Below are 27,715 nucleotides of genomic sequence, written 5' to 3' on the forward strand. Positions count from 1 at the left end.
AACTAGAATATATTTTTTAATCTTCAGTTATTCATGATTCACTTTATTAATTTAATCAATGGCTTGTGGGAAGGTAGTAGCAGATTTTTTTTTATACTGACCTGTGCTAAGGCGACCCCTGCTGGAACATGAAGCCTTGCACAGAGCTTTGGTTTGTTTCATATTACCAGAATATGAATGCAGGGTACACATGCAAAGGCACACACCATTCAAGACACCGAAACCAGAACAAATGTTCCGTTCACTACCCAGTTAGCAAGGAACATTTCAGGAATATTGTGGAACATTCCAGTTTTACTTCCGGTCAGCTGGGAGATACTGAACTGTAAAGATACAGACATTCCACAATACTCACAAAATATATTCGCTGTTCCACATATGTTCTGTCATGGTCACAGATAAATCTTTCCTATGACATACGTATACACAATTATTTGCAATATACTCCAATGGTTATTATTTAATTGTGAAAAAGCGTAGAGGATACTTGTCAATGAAGCTTGTGCAACTGTGTTATTTTCCAAATAAATTGACATGAATCATCATGCATAATTCAAAGTAGCGAAACTGAATAACATTTTAAGACTTTCCTTTCAATGTCTGACCTAAATATAACTTTAAAGGAGCGACCAGGAAATCAGAAAAATGTACACGTTGAGAGTGTTGACCTTAACATTCTGGGATTGGGAAAAGTTATACGTAAATGCAAAGTAAAACTATTCTGGCGGTAATGATGATGATTTGAAATGTAGCTATTAATAGCTAAACCCATGACATACACAAATACATGCATGCTCGCATGCACTCACATACACATGCATACATTCCGGGATATAATGGATAAATTCTTATTTTAAGAATGCAAAATGTTCCTGTCTACCCAGTAGAACCGTAAAAGCTTTTACTTACCTTGAGAATCATACCAGTTTCATAAATACAGTGTTTCACCCCTTAAATAGTGACTGCAACGTGGAGTGAGACATGCCTTGCTTCACAGCTTCTGTTGTTCAGTCTGGTGCACTGAGCTGGAAGCAGAGCTTCCGTACTGCAGCAAATGTCTGTTTCAGGAATCATTTTGCTGTAATTGGGAGTAAAACAGGTGTTGCAGTGTTGACACTGGGAGAAATATCTGAGAAATGTACTGCTGCTATGTATTCATGAAGCCAAAGGCATGATAGTTTGCCTTGACATTTTATCATGCCACTGCAGTATAAATACCTTACCAAACCAAAGCATACAGGGCCTGAACAAATTAAATACTTCTACAGTATGAATCACCATCCTGGTGACTAACAGAGAGGCCCAGTAGTCTTCAATATGTGTATATAATGCCATCCACACTCATGCTTTCACTTAGCGGCAGTAACGGTACATACATTAAAAAATGGTTGTTTATTGTGTCACTGTCAATAAGACGCTAAATATTCTGAATCTCAAATGCTACGACTCTTAGACTTGCTATTTTCTCCCCTCATGCTTTCATTAGAAAATTCAACAGAATTGCTTCATTTTCAGTCATGATGATTTACTTGAAAAAGAAACAAAGAGAACAGACAAGTTTTTAAAATCATTATTAAAAGTTCAGTTCATTTGTTTTTGCTCTGTGATTAGCTGTAATATTTAAATATACTGCATATCACCTCACAAAAATCTAGTGCCTAAAAGTGCCTAAAACTAGACGTAAGAGTGACTTTCAAGTTTGGAACCATAAATATGAATGTACAGAAAATATACTTGCATAAAGCTACGCATGAAGGCTAGACAGGGTAATAAACACGTGTTTTATTAATGCAGTTACAGTAAGTTCAAAGGAAACAGGTGACTTGTAAAGGGCTTCCGCTGTGTTGAATATTAGCCAAGCCTCTTTTCATTTGAGGAGCTTGATGAATTACGTTCTCTCTTGCGCTTTCATATCAACCGTCTGCTCCTCCTCCCTCTCCAAAACTCAGCCGCGAGAATCTCCGGTTACCAGCCTCCCTGACACTAGGTCACGTGACTCCGATCCTCCTCATTTTAAAAGAACTAGAATTTCCCGAGGTCCCACCAGAGGTTGAAAGTGCCAAACACCTCTCTGGTGGCAACTATACGACTTTCACACTCTGACCCGATCTACCTCACTATCACGCCGTTACAAACTGAGGGGATACTGCTTAGTACAGCGTTGCGACCGCAAACGGACCCCTGGGTTTTCAAACCAGTTGACAGACGACCTCTCTTATTAATCACAAGTTTCTATTTTAGATGTGCGGAAAGGCTAACTTTAGTCTTGGAAGTTGTGTCGTATCCTCAGTGTCATTTATATTAGTATGGAATTAGCTGTCAGAAACAAAGTTATTCTGGGATGTGTGATCATCTTCAGTAACATGGCATGTCCAGTCGGAGCCTACCTCTACAATAATCGCTATGCTGGGTAAGTGATGCTGACTTCGTGGACTTGAATGGAACTGTTTTACGTTATCCCTGCATTTACCAATTATAAAACGTAATCCATATCGTCGCGGATCTTATTTTATTTAGGCTACTGGCATGAACAGGTTTTCATTCCTTGAGAAACTTTTTGTTTTATTTATGTTTACCTGTAGTGGGGGTAACTTGCAACTACAGATAACGCTGCACCTCTAAAGTCCTGTCTGCTGATTGGCGTTTTAACTCATAATGCAACAGGAAAAAAACGATAATAATTTATAAATTAGAAATTAATAGCGTACTAATATATTTGCGTTTCAAAGATAATTGAAATGAACACACAAACATAATTGAAATGAACTTTAATGTGACACAAAACACATTTGAGACACCATGTAGAATGCCCCTTCCCCACACATGTACGTCCATGTATATATGTATATGTGCATGCATTTTTTGTGGTTTACTAGGCTATTTAGTGGAAAGATCTGCCAGTGAGAACATCTTTAAAAATCATAATGGCTGCCAGCTGAAATGTTCAGTGTTAAATCAACTCTAGCAGAATTCATATAGCCTATTTTGCTGGGTAGTGGCTTCTGTCATAGAGCTGTAGTCGGCAAAGTATGATTGTGGCTCTTGTTTTTGGTGGCAAAAGCAGGTGAGCCAGCTGTCTCACCTCTATACCCCACTGTGCAACGATGCACATGCACAATGACTTCCGCACATACGGAAATGGCACCATATGATACTTTAGAACCTGTTGGAAAGCTGGAAAAACTTTCAGAACTTTCTGAAGTCACCTACTAAACCTGTCCTGAAATATGAGTGCTCTGCTCACGTTCACTTCTCTGCCCGCGCGCACAGACTGTAGCGTTTGTGTGGAATGCACGGTGACCGGGAATCTCCTGGGGTGTTTGAGGGGGCATGGAGCCCTTCCCCAGCTCCAGGCCAGCTCTGGCTCCCGCACCCCACCCAAACTCAGCTGCCGCATGTCACAGCTTTTATTAGCGGAAAATCAAGAACACAGAAATGAAAAACACCCCCCCCCCCCCCCACCCCCATTTTTGACAGACAAGGATCACTGTTCATTCACTTTGACAATCTGGAAAGTTACGGAATCAGCCAATCATGTGGCAGCAACTAAATGCATAAAAGCATGCAGACATGGTTCAGCTGTTTTTCAGAAAAAATGTCAGAATGGGGGGGGGGGGAGTTTGAATATCTCAGAAACTGCTGATCTCCTGGGATTTTCATGCACAACAGTCTCTAGAGTTTGCAGACAATGGTGGGAAAAACAAAAAACATCCAGTGAGCAGCAGTTCTGTGGGCAAAAATGCCTTGTTAATGGAGAGGTTAATGGAGAAGGGCCAGACTGGTGAAAGCTGAACGGAAGGTGACAATAACACAAATAACCACACGTTACAACAGTAGTATGCAGAACAGCATCTCTGAACACACAATGTGTCAAACCCATTAAGTGGATAGGCTACAGCAGCTGAAGCATGAGTCTAAAAAATAAGTCTAATAAATACCTAATAAAGTGCTCACTGAGTGTACATGTCTAAAAATATACTTCTCTTTTGAAGCAATCATGTTGTGTTATCAGTATAATAGTGTACATCTAATTGTCTTACTTCCTACTTCTAGTGGGTTGAGTGAATATCTCAAGTACTTCCTGCCTTGCTTTGGGAAGCCTTAAAGAGAGTGACAGTTTGTGGGCATCATTAGCCAACAAAGAGCATCTGCTGGTAAGAGAGGAGCTTTGAAGAAAGAGTGAAGAGAGAGTACCAGTGTTATGACAGATCAAAGTCTGTGGTCTGTTGTGACTTCTGAGGGAATAAAAGCATTCAGACAGTTCTGAAGATCATGTTGTGCTATTTCACGGCCATTTACGTCTTAAGCTTGATAGTGTAGGTTGAATGCCAATGTGGGGCCCACATCCTCATGTAGGTTATTGATGCAAAAATGGACAACTGAAAAGGCAGTTCATAATTTACTATGTCTTTAACATAGGCTGTATTGCTGTCTGTAGGAAATATGAGCTTTGCTTTTAGAAAAGGAAAATTACATTTTCCCTAGAAACAGAACAGTATACATTCAAGAGAACAATGAAGGTATTTAAAGCAACACAGATGGTGGACAACAACGAATGTCTTTATATTAAAACAATGTACTAACATGTCCTTAGATAACTAAAGATGTTTAGATCAAATGTTGTTTTGGATTTTGGTCTAGGAGATTTAAATGATAATACCTCTATAATTATGCATGAATTCCCTCTTTAAAAATACTGTAGATTTTCCAGTAGATTTGCTGGGATTTTCTGCATTCTGAAGTTGGTCCAAGGAAAGTTATACCACCAAACATGGTATGGTCCAACATGTTCTGGCAGTTGTGCTGCACATGGTGAAATGCTACTTCTTTAATTTACTATCACAAAAAACATATCCTTGCTGCGTCATTGTTGTTGGTGCTTTGTTGCTGATGATTTAGTCGCACTTTGGGCAACTTTCTTGGATTGCTTGAAACCATAGCAGCATTAATTTGATACACATTTTTTGATTGTTAGTGACATGTTAGTCTCGGTCTTAATAGGATGTAAGGAAAGAGAAAATGAAAGCCAGCACCTAAAGACAGCCCAGTCAATTAAGCACCTAAAGTATTTCCTGTATCGGGGCACCATAAGGGGTTTTCACACTGTGAGCGTTTGGAACACTTGAAGGCGCACTGTACCTGACAGGAAAAAAGCACTGCAGCAGGAGTGCACTAGAAATATCATACTATTCCGAAAGGTCTCATCGAGAATTTAACAACAAAATAAATCCAGCCTCAATATATTGAAATGATTTAGACAATTATTCAAACAACCCCCCAGAACACCTGAACCGTAACATCAATTAAAAATTATTTCACTGGTAGCAATTCTAAACAAACTGACTATGAATGGAAAAGGTATCTGTTACTGTAAGTCAAAGTAAACTTCATTCTTTATTATCCCAGAATGGCATACACAATAGAATAAAAAAAATAAAAGAATAAAAAAAGAACACAAAATAAAAATATGCATTCCCCTTGCTGACTCCCAGACACACACACACACACACACACACACACACACACACACACACACACACACACACTAATTAATGAGCTAATGGAGAGAACTCATGGAGATCTCTGTTCAACAATACTAGAAATTACATCTACTGCAACTATTTCATTTTATACTAAACCCATGGCTCTGACATTCACTGAGGTTATAAAGAACAGGCCAAGCACATCCATTGTGTGTGCCCTACATATGGGTGCATATTACTCATGAACTGAATTACACCTCTGAGACTCTCCAAGGTAGTTTATGTCTAACATAAGTGTTCCTGGTCGAGAAGTTTCATCTTGACTTATTGTTCTGTGTTTCAGCGTTCTACAAGATTTGTATTTCAGTGCATTGTAGTTAAAGTGTTTAACTGTGCTGATAAATAATAAATTAAGTGTCAGGTCAACTTGTTCTTTATAGCCATGAAAATGTAAAAGAAAACAATGCAATATTTTGGCATTCCATGTTTTCACTATTGGACCAGGGCTTTGGCTAGCTAAAATGCAGTTGCCAATTTCAGAGAATGAACAAAGTTCAGGTCCCAGAGTTTATGGGATTACAGGGCATTCTGCCCCAAATATGAATCACACAGCTCAACACAGACTAAACATCAGGAAAGAGCCAACAAACAACAGCATCTACAAACAAGAGCCTTTCCCTTGGGGATTTTAGGTCACTTTCTTTTGCAGCCTTCTCATTGGAGGCCTTGCCAAGAACCAACTGGGACATTGTAAAGGGGGCTGTCATGACAGTTTCTTCACAGAGATGTTCGCACAGATGTGTGGTGCTCTCCGGGTCTCCTACCGGAGGCTGCTCTATTGGGGACGTTCCCCTCACGGGGCTCTGAATCCGGCACAAGGCCTTTTGTCCCCTCTCACTTCAGCCATGCATGAGCACATCCCACCTTTGTTGGAGGGGGCGTGACTTCCTGCACGGCAGCGGGAAAACAGCGGAGTGGATTGAGGAACACAAAGAAGGGGAGAAGCACAGGGAACGGCAGACAATGGGGTCGCGCTGTAAACCAAGGCGAGGTGTTAATGGTGCGTGGGGATCTGTGAGAGCCTGTCTCTTTGCTCTCTGGAGTAGTTAAAAATAACCGTTGAGAGTAACAACCAAACTGACCAAAAAAGGTACATTTGCATTTCAATTGGAGACATTCCAAAAAAATCATGTGTCTTGTGAAATGTGTACAATTGCCCAAAGCCTTTTTTGGGTAAGTTTGTCTGACACACTGTCGGGAGGAATAGCTGAAGGGAAAGCATTATGCTCATTTCACTGAACAGCGGTAGCATTTCATAGATTATTAAATGTTATTCCAAAGCCATGCTCAAATAACTGAATATTTTGCTGAGAAATTGGCAGTGCTATATTTATACTCTATAATACTATGTAAATTGCTGCGCTACCTAAGCCAGGACATTCAACAGTATGTGAACGGAAGCACTTTTCAACATGTCCCTATACAAAAAACGAAGACAAAGATGGCTCCACTGGCCATCATGCACATATTGCAGTAGAGCCTGGCAAACCAAAGCAATTGTGTCAGCATTGTTTGTAGCTGCTGGTGATTTGTCTGCTATGAGATGGCAGGACCATGAAGCAGTGTGATGAGAGGGACCGTGTTGTACAGGCCGGGTCCCTGAACGCCTGGCGCGGGGCGATCAAGTGCAACATTCGGCACCTCCCCGTGGGTGTCACCGGGTCCCCAGTTTGCCTCAGCATCCCCACAAAGCAGTGCCCGGCTCCAGACTCACGGGCCCTGAATGCTGCCCTTTGTCTCAGCCCTGTGAGTGAATGTGCTCGCAGGAACAGTGCTCATTGGGTAAACACTGAAGCTGCTTGCAGAATCATCCTTGTATCTCCTTGCTTTAACATCAGCAAGAGAAATGGCCATATCTTTTTTCTTTCATTTTGTTACTGAATCTAATCTGTAGATGCATTTCCTATAACAAGAAGGAGGAGGATTGATTGTCAACCCTTAGTTGTCACTAGAAAGAGAGAGAAGTTGGAAAAATGGATATTGCTCGTTGTATAAATCAAAGGGAGTCATGTAGCCTCTTACCTCCAGGACTGGGGGCGGGGGCGGGGGGGGGGGGTAGGGGTCTTATGGAACCAATGGAGAAAAATGCATCTCTTCACTGGCCGGGCCCACCACCAGATTTATAGTCACAAATGTGACTGCTGTGATTTGTTCAGTTAGATAAATGTGCATCCCAGTTGCACAGTTTGAATTATTCCATTTTTGGTCAGATGCCAAAAACGGCAGCTGGGTAGATTGTTTTGATCAAACTATCTAGCAGACGGGATGCATCTGAAACAAACACACATCTTCTGCTGCTTAGTTTTCACACGGGAAGCAGTGCACTGTGGGGGTCACGAAGCTTGGGTGTGAGGCTATCACACTTACCCTTCTTTCTCTGTGTTTAATGCTGCTGTCATATGCTGGAACGTTCCACTTTCCTAATCTGCACATCCACAGTGGAGATACAAGTTTTTTTGGGGTTGCAGAGTTCCTCCTGTGCAATGAGACAGGTGACACTGATCCTTCCTTCTGGCCTATTAAGTGGCACTCTGTGGGTCCGTTCAGGGGCAACACATTCATGGTTAGGACTCGATACCAGGCCATAGAGGAAGCTGTAAAACAGTGCTTTACTAGGTTTTGCTTCAGAAATGGCCCATCCCTCTTCCCAAATATTTAAAGATCCTGCAATATGACAAAGATTTCTGTACTCATCCCAGATCATCTTGTGAAGTCTTACAGACACATGCAGACTTGTCGTACAAGCAGACTTCTGCTAGTTCATTTCTGTGACTTTGATGTGGATTTCACTGCTAACAGCTAACGGCTGTATCATTTTGGAAAGAAAGGTGTGGTTGGAAGTATGTTTGTTTCAACAAATGTGTTGCTTGTTCTGTGTTTCTTATTCTGTTCAATTGTGGCTTTAGCAAACCCAGGGTCTCTGCATCAGTGAAGCTGGATTGATGGTCTAGAAAACGTTTTTAGACCATCAAAACGAGAATGAATTTAAAAACAAAATCATCTTATTGAAGTTGATTCTTACCTAATACCGTTTTATAATTAAGACGATATGGTAGATAAATATTTTATATGTCTCTCATAATATTTATTTTACAAAGCATTAATAGCTAAATAAAACCTAATTATTGGAGCTACAATTAGAGCTGTGCAAAAACTGACCAGTATTTGGAACATCCATTCATTGCAAAGTATCTCACAAACGAGATATATAAATTCCTTCTTGCCTCGGTCTTATCTCCCATATTAATTTCACAGCGGTAATTCAGTCATCGTTCACCAGCTTTTCTGTATTTCAGAACCATTTTCGCAGTATGAAAGATAAAACAGCATTGAAAGTACCCACGTAACACAGTAATCAAGGTGAGTGCTATTCTGCACAGGCTTCACAATTCAGTGAACAGATCACTTTAGTGTTTTTTAGGTCATATGCCTGCATCATTGCGCTCCATTCCAGAACCCCAAAGAGGGACCAGCGTCTGTCTCCACCTGTCAGATGAGGTGGAGAATCAAAGGGAATTCCAGCCCAATCTCTCTGTGCAATATCAAAGTTCAATTCATTTACCCCTCTGTATGTCCACCTCAGAAGGACAACCCAAATGTGGCTTTTGAAGTGCAGGATATTTCGAGATCTCTGTGGACTATTACCTCTCTGCAAAATTGATGTTTATATTTTTCTGTTGCCATACCTACAGAATGCAGATGGAGAAGCATCCAAATGGTTGCACTGTTTCTAATTAGCGGTATTGTAAAACTGCCGTGCTTTGGCGCATAAATACTTCATTATGTGCTCGTTTTACAATGCTGGCTGTTATAGGTTAAAGTTAACAAGCTGATGAATGCATAATGGTGACCAATCATACCGATTTAACTCAGTATCTAAATTAACAACAGTACATTTCGAGTTCTTTTGTAATTAAGTCCTCTAACTAAGGACAGAACATTGAGCAATGCTCTCTGCAATCTATTAAACAAATTTCTTTCAGATGAGACTTGGTGAGGCTCTGTTCATTTAGCAGATCATTTCGGCATTCCCCATGCATTCCCTCGCAGTCTTCGCCTTGCCACTCGCCCATCAGTGTGGTGCTGTGCTCAGCCCATTTATACTGCATTAATGAGGGAAATGTTTTAGCTCTGTGGGGGGGTGCCGCTCAGTGAGAGAAGGCTCTCCTTAGCTCATTCCTGTATGCGGTACGTTTGCTTTTGATGTCTTCATGAAGTCTAAGCAGTCATATTGAGCTTCACTCTTCACTGTGTTTCATACCATTCGTGTGGCTGCATATTTCATCTTTGATGTGCGTTGCATTAAGAAATATGAGGAAAACATATCAGCATGTTACTGCACTGCTGATTTGTATGACTTGCAGCTTCCGCATTTGTTTGGGTTCAAGGTGACTTGGACAAAGACTTCTCAGTGTCACTGCATGGGCTGTTCATTCCTCTCAAATTGAGTGCAGTGTGTGCATACCAATATCCCAGACACAGACAATCAAAAAATTTGTCAGCATAGTTAGCTACCATTATTATATTCCGCACAGACGAATAGAAACAATTCCACCCAGACATTAGGAAGTATTTTTTCCATACAGAGTGGTTACTGTGTGGAATAGCTTGCCAGGTCATATAGTGGAGGCAGAAACTCTGGGGGGTTCCAGGCTCTACAGTAGTAGATACTATCGATCTAGCTCTTAGGTGAACTAAGCATTAGGTATACTGTGGTAGGAAAAGGTGAGGATTGCTGGACTGAATGGCCTGTTCGCATCATTATGTTATGTTATGTTATGTTATGTTATGTTATGTTATGTTATGTTATGTTATGTTATGTTATGTTATGTTAAGTTACTACCTACAGATCCCACAAAGCATACACTATTTCTTGCCGTGCCATTTGAGAAGCCAGGATGACGAAACAAAACTTTTCCATTCTTTTTTTTTTTTTTCCATTCTTGAAAGTAGCCTGATGAGCCTTGGATAAACCATGCTATATATACTTCTTCTTTCACACATACCCATGTCTTCTGTCTTTTAACAGTGCTAATCTACTCAGATAGTGCATGTGAAGGGATTACAGGGCCAGAGGGCTGGGAGGGTGTCAAAGGACATTTTAGGACATCCTAGATACTGACTCCTGAGGCCCTCTGCAGTATGAATTAGACAGAGTGCATTCCATAGTACACCGGGCCCAGACCACTTCTTCTTTCAGTGAATGTAGCAGTGAGCACACAAAGAAGCAAGTATCTAACTATGCCTTTGGGGGTCTATGCTGGTGTGGCAGGTTATATGGTTTGAAGGTAATAAGACCTTGCATTAATTCTACTAATCCAGTATATCAAGGACAGATCATACAGCATTTAAACCAAACCGGTTAAAGGGTGGCTCCCAGTAGTCATGACAGTTATTGCTTCAAAGAGCTGCTCTTGTATTTGAAAGATTTTTATTATTGTGTTTTGCAAATTTATCCACGTTATTTGTCTTTGTTCAGGGAAAATATTTTTTTAGTTTGGTGTCAAGACTGCCGAATAATTTGGCATGAGTGAATGTTGTTGTGTGTTCTGTACTCAGGAATGCTGGTAACTCTCACGATATAGTGTGTATTGCTTGGAGAGTTTCAGGCTGATTTGCTTGTGTAATTTAAAACTTTTTGAACAATGCCGTAATCCTATAATGAGACATCGTCAAAATTGTTGTACCGGTTGACCCCGTGATCACATTACCGAATCCTTAAAGGTATGAGGACCACTCCCTTATGCTTGAACTACTTCTTAAATTATATGTCATTTTCTAGTTTAATATAAAGGAGAGGAATTACATTTGTAACTGTGACAGGGATGGTATTAAGTAATGTTCAGGAATGAAGCAAATGCTAATCCCTTTGGAACTCCGGGGCACTTTGATGATGTCATGAAGTGTGTGTGGAGCAGATTAGAGGTGCCAATCACGTGATTGTGGAATTGTGCAAGTGTGCGCCCAGGCTAATGAAAGTGTCCCATGCAAACCCACGAATGAGAGGCCAGGACATGAAACTCCTCACAGGAAGCTCGAGCAGAACATCCCAAAGTTAGGCTGCTGGTTGGTTCTAGCCTCAAAGCCAGTTTGTAGCCCAGTTTACAATTGTAGAAACTCATGCGGCTCTTTTGATGTTACACACACATTTGTCTCGTGAAAGTTCTCACAGGAGTGGGGCTTTCGTGACACCTGCCTCTCTCCTTTTTTACTTGCTTCCCAGTCCAGAGCACTTACTGCAAACACAGTTACTGAAAGCGCATAAAACACTTAATTCAGATTTATTGGAATTTAGTTCCCAGATGTGGAATTATCCAATACAGACATCATAAGCAGCTGTTATATTGGCTCCATTGGGCATGGGAGATGGCAGCAGTACAAGGGGTGTTTAGCTTTGCAGGGTTTCCAATTACATAATCCCAACCCTGTGAACAGTAAGCACTGGCATCGTGTGTCTGTTTGGCCCTCTGAGTTGTATCCTGCTAGAGGCAAGCTTCCCATCTCCATGGTCTGTGTTTTATTTTGGTCCTTTCACTTGTGTCCTCTCTTACACAATCACACATACTATGAGCTTGAATATAGCACATACAGGACAATCAGGTTATGGGACAAGGCTGCTGATTGGTCTGATCCTACCCAAGGACAAACTGAGTTATGATTTTTTGGGGGGAGTATTGGTGGGCAGAAATGACCAGGTTGAAAGGTTGGCCAAGCCTTTGCATTGAACAGCTGCAGTTTACAGACCCCTCCCATGGTCTTTAAATTGACTCATGCTGGGAAGTCCTTTGAGTCAGCCTATTCTGGTTCACGGCGACCCAAAAGACGTGTAAAAACACAACAGTAATCAATTTGTCTGGGTAGAAAGCAAGGCAACTACCAATGCAATTATTGCCAGAGCTGAACATGCCAAGATTTATTTTTTATGCTGTCCTTGGGAGCTCCCAAAAGAGGTTTCTGGTTACAGAAACAACCCTTTATATTACTTTGTGCTAGTATGGTGTTGACTTGCTACATTACTGCGTATTGAATTTGCAATGAAGTTATACAAATGAAGCAAATGGGTGGCACTCAGTACTCAAACTTATCTGTAATTAGTTTGGATGGTGCTTGTTTGTCTGTGTTGTGGTTCATTGCATTTGTAATGGCTGTTCGGATGTAATGACACATTTGGAATATATGTTGCAGCACTTTTATTGAATTGTGCCAAGTTGTGCCGTACACACGATAGGTCCTGCTGTGTAAGAGCTTATGCTACATGAATAAATAATGCCTCTATATGCAAAGAACCACAGAAACAATGGTATTTTCTCTTTTTGAAATAAAATAAAAAATACAATGCCAGGATGATAGCCTCTGCTCATGCTTAACTCAATTTATTTCCTCATTAATTTTGTGTATTTGTCTTGGCAACAGCTAATAAAACGGTTAGCTTTATTTGTCGTAGTGGCAGTTAATAATTGAAACTGTTTTTCTTCTCACTGAAGCATTGCAGAAAGTGTGAAAGGCGACTGTGGTTACATTTCCTGCAGTTCCCATGGTTGGAGATTTGGAAGGGTTTTCTTTGCCTGATGAGATCTGCAGAGAAACCCCTTCCTAAATAACCGAGAGCCAACCGGGCCGTTCCCCCAGCTGTGTTCCAGGGAGAGCAGGTGGCCCTTCTCCTGAGTGAAACAGCAAATGTTGTTTTGTTGAGGGTTTTCAAGATGATGGGTTCCATCATGCAGTCTGGAGATCTGAGCTCACAAAGCCCTGCTCAACTGTAGGCAGATTTCACCTTGCCCTGTAGGCTTACCGTGACTGTTTCATTTAGCGATACTGGAGTCAACTCTCATGAGTCACTGTAATGAAGGTGTAAAAAGCTCCATGGAAACAGGTGAGCAGCTGACTTAACTGAGAGCAATTAGCTTAGCTAAATTCTTCTCCTCACCACATTCCTGAATACATTTGTGTGCCTTTGTGTGCAGTTAGCGCTCAGTAAATGTAATTCTTGACTGTAAAGTGATAATTTGTCAGCTTTTCTCCTAAAGTCAACAAAAAGATGTTATTCTTACCTATTTTTTTTCAAATGCATTAATTGAATGTCATTTCCTGGTTGTGTTCTTGATATTGCAGAGATCAAGTTGTTAGAGTGACTCCTGTCAGCAATGAGGAGGTCGAGGAGCTCAGAACACTCTTAGCAAACTTGACGGTGAGTCCGGCTTTTTTATGTTTTTATGTCTTTTCACAGATCATGTCTGTATTCACTTACACAAGAATGTCTCTTCTAATGCATTCAGTTACTTACAGAGCAGTTTGTCAAAACCCTTTCAGGTTATGGGACAAGTTACTTAGATGGCTGTTACTTTGACGGAAAATTTTGAGTTATGTTATTGAAGGGATTAAAGTGTTAAAAGTGAATTACACAGATTGCTTGTTCTCCACCAGATATTAATCCAAGACAGAATGTGTATCCCTTTTAACATCTGACATTAGCATATTATTTATGCACCCCACATTTTGGTTCATATCTGTCTGTGCTTGGGGGCTTTTATGAAATTATTTATTTAATATTGACTCGGGTAAATTCCCAGGGCCTGCCAAAAGGGTCCGCAGAGGCCAGGTGAAGAGGTTGCAGCCACTCATTGGTTGATTGGGATGGTCTCCCAAGTGAAATAATGAGGCTCTATCCACAAAACTTCTAGTTTTTAAATCCTCCAGTGGGGGGATTAAAAGTACTATGGTTTTCCCAAATAAAAAGTCAAGTCAGCCAGACCTTGTTTTGAGTGTTGCTATGTACAAAATCAGTGGGTTCCAGCGAAACAAATTCAGTCAAATTCAGCTCTCCCTTGATTAATTTAGTTTTAATCAAACACTTTCACTGAATCTCTGATGAACTTGTCAGAGTATAGACAGGGCAGCGTAACGCTTCATCGCTGGAGTTCACACATATTCCAGACCCCAGCTTTCCGGGGAGCCTCGGCAGACAGTGACAGTGCAGGTGATGGGAGAGACGTCCTGTCCCAGTCGGAGAGAGAGCTCGCTTCAACCCTGACACCGGAGCGGGCTGTCAGCCGCAGACCTGTCACAGAATGGGGCTAGTTATGGCTTTGAGAGTCATCATTTTCAGAGACAAAAAGAGAGCTTACAAACTTCAGAATCCCGCAGTACCGCAATGAAAGATCCACCATTAAGCTGGGTCCCTTACTGCAGTCTGGAGCTCTGTCATGTCACTGGGAAAAAGAATATAGAACGTGGGCTACTGCCTGAAAATGTGTCACCACGGCAGCAATAAGAAAAAGAGACTGTACAGGGTCTACTGCAGTGGCTGGCGGAAATATCATCAGTGAGAAGGATACTAAGAAAAAGGACTGCTGGTTGCTATGCATTGCCTGGTATTTAGCCCGGTCCCCGGCACATTTGGGAGTAATCACGCAGCAATTCTGGGTATCTGGGAGACCTCACCAACCCCCTAACAAACCATCACCACACACACAGTCCAGCAGCCTAAATGATGTGTACAATACAGAAAACCATCACCACACACACAGTCCAGCAGCCTAAATAATGTCTACAATACAGAAAACCATCACCACACACACAGTCCAGCGGCCTAAATAATGCCTACAATACAGAAAATGGTGGGAAGGCAGTAAATTTCCCCCTGCCCCCAGGAGCAGTTGTGCAGAAATTGGGCTCATATTTTGTACACAGGGAGCAGTGTGGAGGCAGGGCTGCAGCGATTCAGCAGGAGGAACGTACCAGACGAGAGAGCGCAGGAATGCACCTCACCGAGGGGTACTTTGGGAATCGCTGGGGCGAGAGCTCTGCGGATGGCGCTGCCCGGTTCCCTGTGAGGAATAATGAGCAATAAAACTCTTTTAACTGTTGCTCGGTTATGCTGTTTGGCCTGCTCTCTTTGGCATGATGCTCTCTGAGGCCCTCTTGTTGCACTTTCACCCAACCTAAATGGCACAGATTATCTGTTTTGCTCAGTTTAGTAAACCAATTCAATCATTTTGTATTCATTGGCTAAATCAGGGGACATTGCATGTGAACATGGGATTTTACTTAAGCAATGCCCATCAGGCCCAACCTCCCAGATGTAGAATCTAAAAAATGACAATACTCTGAATTGGTATTGGAAAGTTGTTGAATCTCATGAACCAAACTACACTGGCACCATTGCTTCTTATATAAACTTGTTTAAGATTGATATAAAATATGGCTGTGCGCAGATGGAGTAGCTAGCTAATTTATGCTGTTTCAACACTATGCTGTTTCAATTTAGACATTTAGATTTACATTTTCACTGCTCTCCCCCCACCCAGTGTATATGAAGCCTTGCACTTAATTATACACTAGGAGAGGCTGCTAGACTGCTGGGTGGTTCATCCGGTGAAGGCGCTGTTCAGTTCCAGCAACAGAGGCTGTAATGAGCATTGTGAGTGAGGATAATGGATCTTTCACAGTTGGGGAGAAAAGGGAGCATAAATATATGACACACAGTATGTAGGAAAGACAGATATATCTTTTCATTAAAAAACTGGTTATGTTGAAGTGTCCAGTAAAGTGTGACTGGATTCATTCTGGACTGAACTTTTCACTGCTGTCAGTTTAATATATAATGGTAAAATTTGTGAATATGTTGCATTATCTTTTGCCAACTTACGAGTATCAGAGCAATAATAATAAAACCTTAAAGGAGAATGCCCTTTCTCAAAGTTTATAAACATACTTTCTTCACCAAGTTAAAATGCCCTGGTTTTCCTGCAGGAGAGTGGGAAAACTCACTCAGAGCATGTTGTGGGGCCTTGGGAGCGGTCATGGTGCCCAACTCCTAGCTCCTTGAAAGAACGCACACAGGACCCTCTGCAAACCATTAAACCACTTTGTCTATTAATAGAGCGGAGTGCCAGCCTGCTTGTGCCTGAGCCATTCTGAGAGTGAGATGAGAGCCAGCTGCTCCCCAGCTCAGGTCCTTCCTCAGCTGGGATTCGGGAGGCGATAAACAGCCGGTCTGGAGCCAGACCGACCCACGGGTCAGCGCCTCTCCTTGGGATGATCGTTCCAATCTGCCGTTTATTTTCACAAGTTGGAATAACGGCGGTGAGCAGCCCGGAAATGTTTACTTTGCGCTTGATGAGGGGGACGCCGTCCGGCATGCTTATGAGGTGACCACAGGTATTTTTCACCCTCGCGGTCTTCCCCCGGAGCCTTCCACCTGCTTTCTGGAGACCCGCTTTGTTTCCGACAGCGCTCGGGCCGAACCGACGCTGACTAATACGCACATTGTGGCAATTGCCTCGGATCAATGTCAACTAAGTGACTTGTGCAGAAGGGGGACTGTCTCTTGTGGGGAGACGACCTTGGAGAAATTCACACCACATGTGACAGGCAAGTGCTCCGAGCTGGGGGACACTGTGCAGACCCGGGCGAAGTCATGCAGTGGTACGTCCGCTTGTGGTCCTTGAACGCGAGCTTTGGTCTCCATCTGGGGCGGCCTGTAGCAGCCTGTAGCGTAGTGGTTAAGGTAATTGACTGGGACACGCAAGGTCAGTGGTTCTAATCCCGGTGTAGGCACAATGAGATCTGCACAGCCGTTGGGCCCTTGAGCAAGGCCCTTAACCCTGCATTGCTCCAGGGGAGGATTGTCTCCTGCTTAATCTAATCAACTGAACATCTCTCTGGATAAGAGCGTCTGCCAAATGCCAATAACGTAATGTAATGTAATCTGCACCTATGCAAATCCATGTTTCCCCATTTTCCCCTAAAACTCCCTCTTGTATTTTCACTCACCACACCTGCTGCCATTATGGAATCTTGCACAGCTTTCAGGGAACAGTGCTGCCACTTCAATTACCACTGAATATCTTTCATGTTTTTTGAAATAGGCAGTTTCTGCTGTGTCTGCTTCACCTGCACAAAGGCGGCTGATGCAGCTGAGGCTCATGCGCTCCGAAAACACTCCCTCCTCTGAGCCTGCGGCTGTTTTTAACATTACAGACTACACAGTATTCTAGGAAAGGCAGGAGGTGTATATCTGTGATGACAACTGGTAGCCTGCGGACACCTGGTACATTGCCGGGAAGGACTGAAGCAGGAACCCTGGCCCACTTAAACCCACCCTACCCTGTCGGGATGAAGTGGTGTGTGTTCTGCCACAGCCGGTTTCCAGTCATAGTCAACCCATACTCGCCATGTATTGAATATAGAGCCCAGCTAGCCATTCAGCCTGCCCTCGATGGCTTAGAAGCCAAGCTGTAACACACAATATAATATAAAGAAACATGAAACTATCTTGGCTTCACTTTTGCTTTACTAAGTCTTAAACAAAATGTGTGTACTGATATCCGTTATGTTTGTCAAAGGTAATAGCAGTCTTGTAACTGTTGGGAATATTAGAGCTTCTGTGTGGACAGATGTCAAATAATCCAAAAGATTTACAAAAAAAGACAAATAAGCTATTTCTAACAAAATCCATTAGTCATACACTCTAATAATGTAATTTAGTGGACACAATAGAGTGATTTTTTAATGTGAATTTGAGGTTTAAGTTGGAGATTTAAGGTGTCAGTTACTGCCTGCAAGCCTAATATTAGTACTTAGCTTTTGAATGGCATTTCCCATGCGTGCGTCATGGTGCCTTAGCGGATTACAATGGGCTTTGCTGTGTCCAGAAGATTTCCACGTTTCCAGTGTTGTCTGACAAAGATACTATTAAGACTGCAGATAGAAAATGGAGTGTAGTCCCAGGTGTTCCAATTAGTTATAATGGAACGGGAACAGAGAGAAGCTATGTGTTTTCAGGACTTTCAGTGGTGTTATGAATTGAGCTCCTAAGCTTCAGGATTGAAAGAAACTGGCGGTGCTCTACAAACTGGTATTCGTACAGGAGTCAATGTAAAATATAAAGGAGAGACATCTAATATCTGAAAATTTCTAGCTGATATTGCGATAGCATACATTGTGGGATTATTTTTTGTTGTTGTTTTTAAATGTCAGAGCTGTTAAGCATAAATGTGAACAGAAGAGAATGTATTTTCCAGGAGTGGAATATAATAGCAAATTAGCTTCGAGCATATTCACAGAAAAGGTGCAAGTGTTTTTACATTTCGGATAACTCAGAGCAATAGATAGCAAACTCAGAAGTACCTCTAATAATTGCTGTTTACAGAACTGCAGCGTGTTGGTAATTGATATCCATTAATCTTGCTGCCTAATAGGCTGGTTATTTCATCCCAACCCCCCTGAATAATCTCTTGGCAGATGCTAAAAGGGAGCTTTTGTTGCTGGAAACCTCCGTGGTAAACATGGGGATGTGTGATGTGTGCTTTTGAGGGAGTTTTGCATGTGCTGTAAATCTGACATGGTTTTGCGGGTCATTAGCACATCCCCTACGGCAGCGGAGGCACCAGCTGACTGCTCCCCTAAATCTCCGCAAAATCACGGAACCGGCCCACAGGCTTCAAGCCTCACAACCTGTCAAAATCTTGACTTTGTGAAACCAACCCCTGGAATGAAAATCCCTTTTCATCCAAAGCTGAACTTGAGCCGTCAGTGTGGTAGGGCAGAGAGCCTGTTTATTCACCAGTAGAACGATACCCATGTATCCTGAACAGAAATGCGGATGTAGAAATGTTAACAACTTTGGGTATCATAAAGGAAGGAGAGGGCTTTATGGGCTATAGCATGCTGCTTTCAAATCATGCCAGGACAAATGACTGTACTTGGCCATTAATAATGGATTTCATGCGTCAGATATGTCTGTGTTGCCAGCTGCGAAATGGGAAATTGCTATCTGGCCATGAGGGCCACTAGTATGGTGGTCCTCAGTATCTCTGGTGTTGCTGGTGTTTGCCTGCTAAACATACTTTTTTAACAACTCTATTTCCATTTTTCTACACAAATGTCAGAGTTGTAAAAATTGCCATGTGTGCAATGTCCTGCAAGTCCTCTCTGTGGTACTCAGCCACACACATCCATCGAAAGGCTGCAGCCCAATAGCTCAAGTAGACCACAGGAACCATACTGACGTAAGGAGTGATGAGTTCAGGAATACCATGCCGAAAACCCTCCTCGCTGTTCTAGATGATTGCGCCCAACCACAGACAGCGCTGCCAATGGCACAGTTCCATGGGAAAAGTACAGTATCTCTGCTGGATACACAACCAGGGGGCTCCTATTAATCACATTTCATGGGCGCTGAGATACTGCATAAACAGATGAAAAGGGCGAGAGATAAAATGTTCACAACCTATATTTCTGCTGAATGTGTAATATGCTGAAGGTTTAGATTACATGTTTATAATATTGTAATATAATACACTTATTTAGTGTCGTTAACATTGCAATGAAATTGACAGATTTAATTATATTCATCTGATGCTGTTTGCTTATTCCTTCCTGGGTGTAACTGATCCTCATGAATACATAATTCTTCTCATTTCTGGCACCTGGAGGGAAACCACAGATGGAAGTAAAACATTTACTCATTTTGAAATTCCGACACTAAACAAATATTTATTTGTAATGAGTCTATTTCTGGTATAAACCAATATGGTTTCTTATGTAATCCAGTGTGGTTTTGTCATAGTGTGCCGTGAGGCACACTCTCTGGGAGAAAGACAAGCGCTTCATTGTGTGCTGCACACATTTATCATCCAGTATCCTAAGAACCATCTACTTTGTTGTTCTTTGGTACCACAAAGTGAATCATTGCCGAAGGTCAAAAATTCAAATGCTTACAGTAAGTTAGATAGTGCTGATAATGGATATTCATGTAGAATCTTAATGCAATGAAATGTAGGCTACTATGTTGGCAGTTGAGGAGGAGGGAGAGGGACATGACAGTGTTATAAATGAGTAGTCTGTCCTATTTTTGAAAGATACGTATAAGTTGTTTTTATTGTAATCTGCAGTCCTCTCTGTCATGCTAGCCCAGATATTTTGCTGCTGCTCTGTAGAGACCTGATTAACCCAGACTAACATTCAGCACTTGTTCTGAATGAGAATTTCTCATGCACTGTGACCTTTGGCACCACCAGAGGTGATCTGACCTTGACTGCTCTTCACAAGGGTACAGCTAATTCACTGAGGCATCGATTGTGGCTAACAGTGAAGCATACAATCAGTGAGCACTTTATTTGGTATTCAGGTACAGATTCATTGTAACAGACATTTAAACCAGGGGTGCCCACATTTTGCACCCTGCTGTAGATCACATTTCTTCCCCATTCCGGACATTTGGTCTAAAGAATCTCCTGACCACATCTGCATGCTTTTATGCATTTAGTTGCTGTCACATGATTGGCTGATTCAATATTTGCTTTAACAAGCAGGTCTACCTAATAAAGCGATTACTGAGTGTATGTATCTTTCAGTACTTACATAAGTTTTACATTTGCTGAAATTAACAAAAATATATTATCACAATTGAGGAGATGTAATACCTGGGGTGCTGTTCAGCTGAATGCAAGACATTGGTGTAGCAGATTTATAATGCACAAATATTGTGCAGGGGATGGATTTATCATAAATGTAGCTGGTACAGGTCATGTCTTTGTATGGCACTTCTCAGCATACTCACAACAGAACCCAACAGGAAATATGTTTCTTCCTCATATGCACATGACCTTTAATTTCTATTTTTACGTTGTTTGCTCCATCATTTCATCTCAAGCTTATGTCTAATAGCATGGTGAATCAGCAAAAAAGAATTCTTAAAGGAAAGAAATGTACTTTTCTTGAAATATGTACAGTAGTGTGCAGTGATGATTATACACCACCAAGTTTATCTAAAAGGGGTCCTAATTTCTAACTTCTTTAAAAATTAAAGTTTAAAATTTTGGGTGAAAATGTAATGAACAATACTATTGTAGGCAAGGAGAACAAAAAAAATCATTCCCACAATTACATTGGGGTAAAAGTATGGCTAATAAACAGAAACACTGAAAGCATAATTTTTTGGGGGAAAAATGTAAAGGTGTCAGAAGTTTTAGACTTTTGCATAGCATGAATACATGTTTGAAGGCTCATTCCATGATTGTTCATGCTAAACAATTTGTTTAAACTGGTTTGAAGCAACATTATTCAGCAAAATTACATCTGATGGTCACTTGTTCCAGTATTTAAGGTAACACGAACTTTGAGCAGTGTCACAGTGTTAAACACGATGGCACGACGGAAGGAGCTTGGTTTCTGATTTATCTTCATTGTGTTAAGTGTATAATCATCACTGCACATTTCTGTATATAAGGAAAACAATTGGCTTTTATTGGTATTCAGAGTGTAGCGTGGTGTAGTGTAGGGTAGCAGTAATCAGATGTTTATGGGTGAATACCAGCTTGTGTACCACTGGCTACGGTATTCTATTTAATGTGCATATCCTCAGAAAATAGTGAGCAGCACAGTATACTGTAAATGGGATAATATGTAGACTACAACCTATATAGGTTGCCCAGGGGAATTATGTTTTCCAAGAAAGTAAATTAAAAGACGACTGTGCTTTTGGGGAGCGCATGTGTGGTTTGATGCTTTCATTTACATCACTTCAGGGTATCCCCCACTCTGTGTACTGGGAATTGGCCAATCACCTGCTATGGCATAATTCATAGCTCAGCTCATGTTGCGTAGGAGTTAGAGAGTAATATGTTTCTCCCAAGTAAAATGGAGGAATCTCACCAGAGTGGCTATTAGCGCTGAGTAGATGCAGGTAGAAGTTCACAGGGCTCACAGGCCTGGTTCTCTCGCTCCACAGGTGGACCTCTGGAGGCCCAACAGCGTGGCCCTGATCCGGGAGGGCGGTGAGGTGGACGTGCACGTGGGACGGAACCACACACAAGGCCTCCGGGCCTTTCTTCAGCGCTCACACATCCAGCACCAGTAAGCCAGCCGCACTCCCAGCACCCTCTCATTACAGCTGCGCGTCTCTCCCAGACAGGGGCCACAACATCTGTTCTGTCGCAGTATTTGTCGCAGGTGATGGCCGCCTGCCTTTCCGTGCGGAGAAATGATTTGCACATACAGGCCCCCCCCCCCTTCCGTCACTCATCCCAAATCAGCAGGAATGATGGGGTTTACCAAAGACGCCACTGCTAGAGACACTCCACAATTTGCAATCTGTACCCTCAGGCCATTTCCCCCTCCCCTTCTTTGACTGAATCCACAGCTTTGCTTTACATTTGACTATTAATGTATGTCATTTTCAGCCAGGGTCCTTTGAAGTGTAATCCAGTTGGGTATGGAGCGAGGGGAGGGGAGGGTGGGAAGCCTGGGACCCCTTTAATTTTGTCCCATTCCATGTCACTTTAGGCAAGACAGCTCTTTTAAAGTAATACTTTAACCCCTAAAGTAATGGTGAGTTTATGGTTAGAATATGGATGCTTCTGTGGGTGGCCTAAAGTGTTTACAAACTTACCAATAAATCTCTTGCGACAGGGAATGAATTTATGAGTAATTCTATCATAACCCTCGTCTTCCAGAGCACTGTACTGCCTTGGAGCAGAAAAAAGTAAAGATTCTTCTTTTATGCAGGAATAGACTGTTAAGATTGAAGCTTACTGGGCTATCAGTGTACAACTCAAAATCCAAACAATTCAAAAGTTCACATTTGACATTTGGCCTTTGTATTTTTCATCCAAGGATTTGCTCACTCTGTTGTTTTCAAACCATTTCTATGATGAGAGAAAACCTAACTGCCTTCAGAATAAAAAACAATACGCCCAGGGTTATTCAGACAGACAGCATCTCAACAACAGTACATCTCTCCATGGATTATTTTCAACTGGAGATCAGAATGAGAGTCCCCAGAGTTTTTACATTTTCAGAAGGTTATTCATTAAAAAATAGAGTTGACATTTCAAGCAAGTCAATTACTCGTCTATGTTGGCTATTGTGTATTTTACAGGTTTTGGACACCAACCATTCTGACCACTTTTAATGTCTGCAGGGTTCTCATTTCCAATCTCCAGAGTGAAATTGAAAAGCAAACAGGACATAGATCTTCCAGAAAGCGACGGTCAGAGTTTCAGTATGACTATGAGGTGTACCACTCTTTGGAAGAGGTAAGCACATTTCTTACCATCTGCCCATGTGGTAAATGCAGATATTTTGTTAAAATGTTTGAATGTCCCTGTGAAAAGCAGGCACCGCTGGATTCCCCAGCACACGAAAGAGGGGCGTTTCAGCCTCCATGCCAGTTTCGCTCTAGTTTCTTGTGTAAAGATGCAGCTTCCAGCCATTCTCCTCACCAGCGCAATCAGGCTTCTTTCATATGCACATTCGCATTCAGATTCCTGAATCGTGAATCTCTCAAGCCCCCCCCCCCCCCCCACACACACACACACACACGCACACGCTCTGTCAGGATCCGTGGCTTTGCAGAACCCGTTATTAAAACGGAGCTCAGATTCCCTGATATGGAGCCTCTGTGCGGCCTGGCATTAGGCCCCGTGATCCACCCTCTGGCACACTGCTCGCCCCAACACTTCCTCCTGTCTCGGTCTCTGTTTACACACCAGCTCTTTGCAGGTTCAGCGGTATGTTCTTGGAGTGATGGGTGGTAATGTTCTCCAGGGATAGGGAGGGACCTACCCTACCTACTGACGCCCTCTAGTGATCATGTGTCACTGGCACGCAGTGAGATGTTGGAAGCCATTAAAATAATTTAGATCATAGGCCTGTCATTATAATGGACTCAAAATATCTGTTCTTGTGCAAGCATGCCGCAACCGTGCAGAGAAAAAAAACTGTAAAAAAATGCAGACGCCCCTACCTCTTGTCATCAACATGTCAGCACGAGAACACTGGGTCCCCTTCATCACATCTGTAGGGGGGCGTTTAACGTCAGAACCGGGAAAGTACACTCATAACAGGGTACAGAGACACCTGGAAGAGATGGAATGGTGGATATGGTAATAATAGCCTGTAAGATAAGACAGGCCGCCCTCCATTGCAGCTCCCGTGATGGAGCAGTTATGTTTGGCCTAAGATAAGACAGGCCATTGCTGTGAGGACCAAGAGCCAGATCCCAATGGAGTAAGCAAGATCCAAAGCTTACACCTAATACTGCTAATTGTGACATTTAGTATTTTACAGTTCTGGCCCGTAAAGGTTTAGTGTTAAGGAGAGGAGTTGAAAAGCATAATTGGCCCCATTGTGCATCATTAGTTGTGATTCTCGATTTGTCCTTCCCATTCTCGCTAGATCCAGAGCTGGATGTATGAAATGAACAGGACCCACTCGCACCTGGTGGACATGTTCTCCATTGGCAGGTCTTTTGAAGGAAGGCCTCTCTACGTCCTTCAGGTATGGCTGGTGTGCGAGGGCCCCCCCCCGCAGGCGCCGGGCTGAAACTGCACCTGAGAGGACTGACCGCTCTCTCCTCCTGTCAGCTAGGAAAGAGAACGCGCTCCTACAAGAAGGCCGTGTGGATCGACTGTGGGGTCCACGCCCGGGAGTGGATAGGGCCAGCCTTCTGCCAGTGGTTTGTGAAAGAGGTGCGTATTCTACCTACCCTTGATTGGCAGGATGTCAGGGATCTAACACCATTCATCAGAGAATGAAGGCTTTCTCCAGGCTTTGCGTGACAGCCACAGGAACTGAACTCTAGCCAAAGGCCAACTGAAGAGCTTCTGAGGACAGGCCCCTGGGCTGATATTACATCAGCCGTCATCCGTGATTAAACCAGGTCACCTCTAATCCCCGTAAAGTACCTTGAAATGTCAACCTATTAATGCCGTTAAGCCAGTACTTTCATGTGTGCACTTGGGCACCCTGTTATTGAAAGAGATCGTCAGTGGGACACAGCACAGGCAGTGACCACACTCAGATCTGTGTGGCTGCAGTACCTCAGACTCACCACAGTGTGGCAGGGCGCTGAAGCTTTTGGAAAGGTGTGTAAACCACGACCTGAGCCCGATTAGAGGTCACGGAGTACTGCTTCAGTCAAATCTGCTTTCGCTAATCCTATTCTTCAGTGTCATGTACCGTGAGGCTTAATTAATATTTTGCTTGAATGGAAATTCAACTTTACAGTCTGTTAAATATGCCCTAATCCCCCATGGCTTTCGCGGTTAACGACAGGCCAGGAAAGCGTGCTCTGAGAGAGCCGTTCCTGTGGTCCTGTTGTTTCTTTCACAGTGATTGGGGAAAGGAAAGGAGGAAGCTCTGCATTGCATCTTTAAGTCTAAGCCCATTGGATATATTTTTCTTGCATTGGGTGATGTAGAGTTTGACTACAGTTGAATCAGACAGGCTGAGATGAGCCTGTGTGGTCACCCATCCTGTTTTAATGAGCCAACCAATACGACTGACGCAAGCGGGTATCACTGGTGTGAGATTTACAATGTGCATTATTCACTCAGCACATTCATTAAAAAAACAACAGGCGCTTCGCTGTTGAGCTGGAACTATTGGGAGTCTTAAATATTAAACCGTGAGAAATGGTTGCGAAGTTAAACCAAAAATTTGCAAGCAGTAACACTTCATACATGCCCTATAATACCCTTTGTGGATTTTGTATCTCATACAATAACACACATGTACATACTGTACAAATGAGCAACGCAGTCTTAATTAGGTTCTGGCCAAATGAGAATTATATTGTTGTTCAGTTACTGCATTGCCATGACAACAGTTATCTTAATTGTAGGCGCTGCACTCCTATAAGTATGACTCCGTAATGAGAAGACTAATGAATCAGCTCAACTTCTACATCATGCCTGTCTTCAATGTCGATGGCTACCATTTCAGCTGGACAACGGTAACACTTTTCTCCTTGATTTTTCTACTTTAGCAACTGCAATATATATTTTTACATCTTCAGAAGTGTGCATTCACGTAATTTACTCCATTGCATTACACCAGGACCGTTTTTGGAGGAAAACACGCTCTAAAAATGCCAAGTATCAGTGCCGAGGGGTGGATGCCAACAGGAACTGGAAAGTGAAGTGGTGTGGTAAGCTTCTAAACTTCCAGCCATTTCAGTCTGAGAGAGAAACTCAGCCATTTCAGTTTGAGACAGAAACTCACACATTTCAGTCTGAGAGGGAAACTCACATTTCAGTCTGAGAGGGAAACTCACACATTTCAGTCTGAGAGAGAAACTCACATTTCTGTATGAGAGAGAAACTCACACATTTCAGCCTGAGAGAGAAACTCACACATTTCAGCCTGAGAGAAACTCACACATTTCAGCCTGAGAGAAACTCACACATTTTAGTCTGAGAGAGAAACTCACACATTTCAGCCTGAAAAAGAAACTCACACACTTCAGCCTGAGAGAGAAACTCACACATTTCAGCCTGAGAGAGAAACTCACACATTTCAGCCTGAGAGAGAAACTCACACATTTCAGTCTGAGAGAGAAACTCACACATTTCAGCCTGAGAGAAACTCACACCTTTTAGTCTGAGAGAGAAACTCACACATCTCAGCCTGAAAAAGAAACTCACACATTTCAGCCTGAGAGAGAAACTCACACATTTCAGCCTGAAAAAGAAACTCACACATTTCAGCCTGAGAGAGAATCTCACACATTTCAGCCTGAGACAGAAACTCACACATTTCAGCCTGAGAGAGAAACTCACATTTCTGTATGAGAGAGAAACTCACACATTTCAGCCTGAGAGAGAAACTCACACATTTCAGTCTGAGAGAGAAACTCACACATTTCAGCCTGAGAGAAACTCACACATTTTAGTCTGAGAGAGAAACTCACACATTTCAGCCTGAGAGAGAAACTCACACATTTCAGCCTGAAAAAGAAACTCACACATTTCAGCCTGAGAGAGAAACTCACACATTTCAGCCTGAGAGAGAAACTCACACATTTCAGTCGGAGAGAGAAACTCACACATTTCAGTCTGAGAGAGAAACTCACACAAACCTGGTTCCCATTTTTCTTATTTTGCTCAAATGCATTAAGGCTGAGCACTGAGAAATCTGTGAAAAGCAGGAACAGGGGATGAAGCTGGTGAGATGGAAGGATTAGATTGGACCACAGTTTTTGATTTGTTGAAACTGAATAGGAGTATTTTAGGGCTGATAAAGGCTTGAACAAAATAATATATTTCCAAATAAAAACAGATTTTTCTGAGAAGAGCAGATGTAATCTAAGGAGGAGTAATCTATGGCCCTGAGAAACATACCAGGAGCTGGAAGTTTTGTGTCTCCACCCTTCAGCGTCTGGAGCT

General features: G+C 42.3%; 1 protein-coding gene across 1 annotated transcript in view; it reads left to right on the forward strand.

The window, feature by feature from the left end:
* Positions 1-2,080: 2,080 nt before the first annotated feature.
* Positions 2,081-27,715, forward strand: part of cpa6 (carboxypeptidase A6) — a 31,346-nt gene continuing 5,711 nt past the window's right edge. The window contains exons 1-8 of the mRNA XM_061239750.1: positions 2,081-2,410; positions 13,656-13,731; positions 22,279-22,403; positions 23,470-23,584; positions 24,726-24,827; positions 24,914-25,018; positions 26,173-26,283; positions 26,388-26,478. Of these exons, the coding sequence (XP_061095734.1) occupies positions 2,307-2,410; positions 13,656-13,731; positions 22,279-22,403; positions 23,470-23,584; positions 24,726-24,827; positions 24,914-25,018; positions 26,173-26,283; positions 26,388-26,478 (829 nt within the window). The 5' untranslated portion in view covers positions 2,081-2,306. The remainder of the gene's footprint in view (positions 2,411-13,655; positions 13,732-22,278; positions 22,404-23,469; positions 23,585-24,725; positions 24,828-24,913; positions 25,019-26,172; positions 26,284-26,387; positions 26,479-27,715) is intronic.

This window comes from Conger conger, chromosome 4 (genome assembly GCF_963514075.1).
Source record: "Conger conger chromosome 4, fConCon1.1, whole genome shotgun sequence".
Lineage (NCBI taxonomy): Eukaryota > Metazoa > Chordata > Actinopteri > Anguilliformes > Congridae > Conger > Conger conger.